This window comes from Echinops telfairi, unplaced genomic scaffold (genome assembly GCF_000313985.2).
Source record: "Echinops telfairi isolate 266 unplaced genomic scaffold, ASM31398v2 ScPeMD7_7469;HRSCAF=8507_0, whole genome shotgun sequence".
Taxonomy (NCBI): Eukaryota; Metazoa; Chordata; class Mammalia; order Afrosoricida; family Tenrecidae; genus Echinops; species Echinops telfairi.
In genome coordinates this window covers 94,741,720-94,749,182 of record NW_022111372.1, presented here as the reverse complement: position 1 = coordinate 94,749,182, position 7,463 = coordinate 94,741,720, and the positions used below count along the sequence as shown (strand labels likewise).

Genomic DNA, 7,463 nt, shown 5'->3' with positions numbered 1-7,463 from the left:
TATTAATAGACTACAAGATTTTTTTACTGGGGAAATGGAGAGAAGAGCAACGATGTAAAAATATATTTCTGACCTTAGAATTGGCTTGAATTTCTTAAATAAGGCTCTAAAAGTGCAAACCATCAAGAAAAAACATTTTTAAGATAAATGTTAAATTCTGGGGGGAAAAGAATGTGAAAAACTCTATTCTGTTTACCTAAGTTCAGGAGAGAGTGAAGAGGGGAAGATAAAGAGAGAATGGAGTAGAAAGCTATAGAGAAGATTGTATAGTTTGTGTGTGGGGAGGATATAAGTAGTGCGAATAAAAGTGGAAGCTAATTCTATTTTAACAGCAAAACTTGTCTTTTCTAAAAGTTTATTTAAGTTGTTTACAGCATTATATAGTTTATTTGTTCATGTGAAGTTAGTGAAAAATTATTCTCTAAGATATAACTGGTAATTTTGAGATATAATAAAATATCCCTGAGGTTCTATATTTTAAGTAAGAGTAGAATAAATTATATATACCACTGAAAACAATTAGCTAAGAAGACACTGTGTTGTCAAGTCAAAGTTCAAGGTCAAAAGGAAATCCAGTAAGATAGATGAGTACAAAATCTACTCTTTCCCAGAGAACATTTGAGATCTTAGGAATTTTGAACCTTCGTTTTGATGGTTTTATGTCATGAACGGGGAAATGAAAGTTTATCAAAATGAGAAGTTTACAAAATTCCATTCCATCAGTAACCCTGGATATTCAAGATTTACACCTTTAGGTTGAGAGCAAACAAGTAATGGATGAGTCTTTGTGTGGAATATCAGTCTTGGGTTTTATTTCTACTCTTGAAGTTGATTTAAAGTAATCATTGACAGGTGTTGCTTTCAGGTCCTGATAGAATCAAATGCAGCTCTTCTATAAAAGGATTCTTCTTCTCCCCAAGCTTCAAATTGCTCATATAAAATAATTTTTATGTTTGTAACCTGAACCCAGTAAAAAATAAGTGTAAATGCAAGGAAACACAATACCATGAGCAAAACAACAGATTGTAGAAATAAACTTTAAGCACTTCAAATGCTGCAATTACGAGTGTATAATACATGAAATGTTTAATCGAAATAAAAGAAAATGTGAATATTATAGGAAACAAAATAAAGATAACTGTGACAGGTTATTTTAAAAAGAGAGAGCTCCTAGAAATGAAAAGCATAATCAAATTACTAAACAGAATGTTTTAACAGAAAATTAGATGTTAATCAAAGAATGACATCAAGAATAACAGATGACATCAAGGACATTATACATGAAGACAGCAAAAGGTCATGGGAATAACAGAAAAGATCAAAATTAATGCCAGAAGAGACTCTGAAACTTGCTCTTGGACAGAGTAGCTAAAGCAACTGGAAGAAATGATAAAGTAAAAGAGAGAAGATTTCAAAGAATGGCTTGAGAAGACAAGATAAAGTATATTAATGAAATGTTAAAACACCCAAAAGAAAGAACATGTTTGTCATTCCTCAAGTTGAAAGAACTGAAGAAAGATTCAACAGGAAAATATTGAACGACAGAAGCATCAAAACAAGATGGAAGGAATGCACACAATCACTGTACCAAAAAAAATTGGTCTACATTCAACATTTTAGAAGGCAACATACAATCAAAAGCCAATGGTATAAAGTCCAAACTGTACTGAAGGCATTGGCAAAAACAACACTCCAGAAATTGACAGAATACCAATGGAAATATTTCAAGAAATGGATGCAGTACTGGAAGCACTCACGCATTTTTTCAAATAAATTTGGAAGACAGTTACCTGGCTAACTCTCTGATAGAGATCCATAGTATAACTTTTCCAAAGAAAGATAATGCAGTGGAATATGAAAATCATTGAATAATTAATATTAAACACAAGTAGAATTTTGCTGAAGATGTTTCAAAAATTGTTTAATAATCCATTGACAGGGAGCTGCCAGAAACTCAAGTCAGATTCTGAAGAGGACCTGGGTTAAAGGCTATCTTTGGGGATGTCAGATAGATCTTGGCAGAAGTGAAGGATATCATAAAGTTATTTGCTTGTTTTTTTTATTATGTAAAGGCTGGCTATGTAGATAATAGAAAAAGTATTGACAGCATTGCCCCAAATTGAAATTACAGAGCACTTGATCAAACACTTATAGGGAACCTGTATATAAACCAACAGTCCCTGGAACAGAACAAGGGGATATTGCGTGGTGTAACACCAGGAAAGGTGTGTATCATGACTGTACCCTTTCATCATACTCATTCAATCTGTATACTGAGCCAATAATCTAAGAAATTTGACTCTATGAAGACAATAACATTAGGATTGGCGGGAAACAGCCAACAACATGTGGATGATAAGCTTTCTTGCTGAAAGTGCAGAGGAGGTTGAGCACCTACTGCTGACGATCAACAAAGTAATCCTTCATTGTGGATTACACCTGAACATAAAGAAAGCAAAACCCTCAAAATAGGCCCATAAGCAACATCATGATCAATAGAGAAAATGTTAGCATTATCAAAGATTTCATTTTACTTAGATCCACAATCAAAGCTATGGAAGTGCCATTGAGTACATCAAATGATGTATTTATTACATTGGGAAGTATTTTAAAGCAAAGATTTCCGAGCTATGGCACACCTGACCCAAACCATGGTATTTCCCATTACATCACATGAATGGGAATACTGGACAATGAATAAAGAAGCCAAAGAATTATACCTTTGAATGGCGAGGTGTAAAATAATATTGAACCTATCAAGAATTTCCAGAAAAACACATAAATCTGCTCTGAAAGAAGTACAGCCAGGATGTTCTTTAGAAGTGACAATGAGAGTCTTTGTCTCATATATTTTGGACATTGGATTAGGCCCTGGAGAAGAGCAGCATACTTAATGATGTAGGAGGTCCATGATTAAGAGAACCCTGCAGGAGACAAACTGATACAGTGCTGCTCAAACCACTGTGGCTAACAATTGTGAAGACAGCTGGACCAAGTCTGTTTCCTTCAGTTGTGTATACAATTACTTGCTATGAATTGAAACTGACCTGATGACATCTAACAACAACAAAGCACAAAGAATTAGTTAAGTAAAAGATAGATCAGAATACAGTTTACCTAGTGTTCATCAAAGTACAAAAGAGGTGGTTAGAAACACAGAATAGGGTAAGAAAGTCTAACATCTATGAGCAAGAAAATATAACATGTGCAATCTGATTTTAGAAGAACTGAGAAATACTAAAACAGAAGCAATATTGGAAGAAATAATGCCTGGGTTGTTTTCTGGAATTAATCAAGATATCAACACAGAGATTCAAGAGACACAAATAAGCCTAACAGGATTATATATATACCTAGAAACATCAAAGTGTTATTTTCACAAGACCAAAAACACAAGAATATTTTTAATGGCCAGAGGAAAAGGACAATTAAATGCCAAAAGTGTGATGATTAGATTAATGCCTGATTAGCATTAGCAATTGAACAGTAATAGGAACTAAAAGAAAATAGGGCAATATCTTCAATGTCCCTAAAGAACTTAACAAATCTTCCAATCTAAACAGTTTTTGCATGTAAAGTTTTTAAAAAGTAGATAACCAAATCAACTGAATAGGTTGAGTTTGAAAGTAATCAAGAAGATGGGCGTGAAGGAGCTTAAAGACATTTATCTTTTATAGTTTTCCTCTTTTCTCACTTCTTGTCAGAATTTGGGGTCAAGGAGTTAGACCTGTCTTTTTCTAGCTTTCTTCATCTCAAGTGACATTCACTGTTCCTCTGGCTGGTCACCTATGACCATAGCCATTCTCTGGAAACTAACTCAAAGATCATTCTATCAATGATCAACCATCTGCATCTAAGAGCTTCCTTGATCATGTGTGCCAACAAATCTGAAATGTGTTTCTGGATTACAAATGCTTTACTCAACTTCACTCATACCTGTATACTTGAAAATAATTTATATGACTGTATGTATTATCTCTGGACACCTCAAATTCAACATATTTTAAATGAACAATTTCCCTTCCCCAAAACTAAACCTTTTTACTGTTCGCTACCTTTTTCTCTCTCTCCTCCTTTGCCTATGTTTATGAGGCTAGTTAATCGCGCCAATATCCACTCAGTACCCTAGTCTTGAAAGAGTCTTTACTCTCTAATAGACATCCTCTATAGCTAATCTATCACCACATCCTGGATGCTGGCATTTTACTGTTATCCTTTTAATACAAACCTACTACTGCCTTCCTACTTCTTCTATGGTATCTGTTACCTAGCAATCTCTCTCCCCTGGTCCTTCTCTTCTCTAATTTATTCTCCTTCCTGAAACCAGATGATCTTCTGAAGTGCAGGTAGGATCATCTCACATTCTTGTTTTAAATTCTTCATTAACCTTCCATTTCCATTAATATAAAACCAAAATGTCTTGACGTGGATTACAGAATATTTGCCAACGTTTCCACCCTAGCAGTCTCATCACTTTTCTCCTCTTCCTCGTTGGTTCAATCGTATGCACTTGATTTCATTTCCTCCAAACGCCTCCTCTCATCTTGGTTTTGCACAATGGTACTTTCAGTCTGCCTGGAAATGTTCACCACACATCTACTGTTTGTTTGATGTGTGATTATTCATTTTGCATGTATCAATTTAGAATATGCTTCATCAAGAAAACTTTTTCCTGTACTTCCAAATTCCAGTGAGTGATCTTCATCTATGTTCTTGGAGTAACATAAACTTTCCCTCTCATGGCAGTAATGATGCCTTACTTACAATCTGTTATCATTTTCTGCCTCCCTTATTCATGGCAGGAGTTATGTATGTCTCTTTTACTACTTCACCTATAACGCTACTGTGCCTAATAAAAATTATATGTTCACTGAATAGTTGCTGAGCAAATCCATGACTGGATGATTGAAAGTCTTCATTAGGAAAGCCTGAGTCAGCAAAATGATGCGACAAAACTTGGGTCGGACTTTTCAACATTTGCTTAAGTGTGAGAAACTGAACTCTGTTGGTGAGATTACTTTAGAGTAGTGCTGGGGAGATTTCCTATAGAGTCTTCCTAAATAAATTATACTTTCTGCACATCCCAAAATATCCAGCCTCCCCCAAAGGACAATCTGCAAATACTGCATTCAGTTTCTAGTTTATGACTTCTATTCCATGAATCTAAGTGTTTTTATGGAGAGCTAGAGAAGACTCGGCCCTCAGTTCCCCATGCCCCATGTTCCTCTCTCACATGCCAAGTCAGTTATTGGAAAGAATGCTCCTCACAGTTTTCATTGTTTCACAAATTGTCTTCACAGTGAGATTATTTATTTGAGGCAGACATTATGTTGTTATTGTTTTGCTTATTTGAAGTAGGCGTTATGTTTGTTGTTGTTTGTAAGGAACAAAAATTAATGTTCTCAATTTTTAGGGGTAGAAATTCAAAGTCAAGGTGTCGGCCCAAAGTCTAGGAGAAGGTTCTCTTTCTCTATTTGCTCTCAGGAAAGGTTCTTATCTCTTTCAATTTCTGTAGACCTATTGGCCCCCAGAATTGACAATGTTTTAAAGATGCTTTCTATAGTCACTACAGTTTTGGCCAACTCTGGCTTTGTGCTAATAGTATAATGATCATAGCACCACACACCACCTCTTACCGCAACTCAGGGGTAAAAATAGACATATAGAAAAAAGCACGGGCAATGAATGTACACATGCGTTTTACACAATTGATGTATGTATGGATTGTGATAAGAGTTGTATGAGCCCCTAATAAAACGATTTTAAAAAAGAAAAAAGCACACTTTAAAGTCATCAAAAAACACGTGAAACATTTTTTCATGTGTATTTGACTTTGTCTGAAACCGAGCTATCACAATGGCCAGATGGTGGCGCTGCAGGATAAGATAGCGAACATTTTGCAAAATACCAACGTTTTAGCCAGTGAACTTGAGCGTGCTAGAGAGGCAGAGAGAAAGAGGCTTTCAAGCGAAAGGTAGGGCGTCCACAACTCCCCTCGGAAGGGTTACAAATCGATACCCTCAAGGTTCCAGGCTGATAAGATGACAGGAATGACTTCCAGAGTTGCCTGAGATCGAGTTGACGCGCCTGTGCCAAGAGATGTTCGGCAAAGGAGCCATGGAGCTGGCAGAGGGGACCAGTCAGCAGAAAAGGCAAGTGCTGCTTTTCTTTGTCTTCCTGGGAGGATCTCTAGTGGGTTCTGAAACCCTGCGCTATTCTGTGGCAGAGGAAATGGAGCTCGACTCCTTTATAGCCAACGTAGTGAAAGACGTGGGTTCCGGGGTGGAAGATCTGGCTGCTCGAAGAGCCAGAGTCATCTTTGATGATTACACACCACATTTGCGGTTGGATCTGCAGACCGGAGACTTGCTCACAAATGAGCAACTGGATAGGGAGGCACTCTGCGATCTCGCTGAACCATGTGTTTTGCACTTCCAAGTGTTACTTGAAAATCCTTTACAATTTTTTCGGGCGGAGCTTTGGGTTAAAGATATAAACGATCACACCCCCACGTTCATAGACAAGCATGTCCTTTTGAAAATCCCAGAAAGTTCTGCTCCAGGAAGCTCGTTCCAAATGGAGAGTGCGCAAGACCTAGATGTAGGACAGAATGCTGTCCAGAACTACACCATCAGCCCCAACCCCCATTTTCTTCTTAAACTACAAGACAGCGGTGGGCTCAGGAAATACCCGGAGTTAGTGCTGGACCAACCTCTAGATCGAGAAAAGGAGCCCGAGCTTAGTGTCACGCTAATCGCCATGGATGGCGGGTCTCCGCCCAGGTCTGGGACTGCCTCCATTCGCATTGTTGTCCTGGATGTCAATGACAATGCCCCTCAGTTTGAGAAGCCAGTCTATGAAGTTCAGGTACCAGAGAACAGCCCTCTGGACTCCGTGGTCCTAACGGTATCTGCTACGGATTTAGATGCAGGAATAAATGGAGAACTATCTTATTCATTTTCCCATGCCTCCAGAGACATGCAGCAAACATTTGAAATTCATCCAATTTCTGGCAAAGTTCACTTAAAAGCACTTCTAGATTTCGAGCTAATTCAGTCTTATATAATAAATGTCCAAGCCATTGATGGTGGAGGCCTTGCTGGAAAATCAGTCATTCTTGTTCAGGTTGTAGATGTGAACGACAACTCACCAGAAATAACCATGACATCTCTTAGCAGCCCCATACTGGAAAACTCCCCACCAGAGACAGTGGTCGCGGTGTTCAGAGTACGTGACAAAGACGCAGGAGAGAACGGTAGTATGGTATGCTCAATTCAGGACCATCTCCCCTTTCTCCTGAAGCCTACCTTCAAGAATTTCTACACCCTAGTGACTGAGAGCCCTTTGGACAGAGAGACTAGAGCAGAATATAATATCACCATCACCGTCACCGACTTGGGGTCCCCCAGGCTGAAAACCGAGCACACCATCAGGGTGCTGGTCTCCGACGTCAATGACAACGC

General features: G+C 38.0%; 1 protein-coding gene across 1 annotated transcript in view; it reads left to right on the top strand.

Annotated features, from left to right (window-relative positions):
- The first annotated feature begins 5,824 nt into the window (after window positions 1–5,824).
- The window catches only part of LOC101655485 (protocadherin beta-18), a 3,095-nt gene continuing 1,456 nt past the window's right edge, over window positions 5,825–7,463 (top strand). The window contains exon 1 of the mRNA XM_030888771.2: window positions 5,825–7,461. Within this exon, the coding sequence (XP_030744631.2) occupies window positions 6,100–7,461 (1,362 nt within the window). The 5' untranslated portion in view covers window positions 5,825–6,099. The remainder of the gene's footprint in view (window positions 7,462–7,463) is intronic.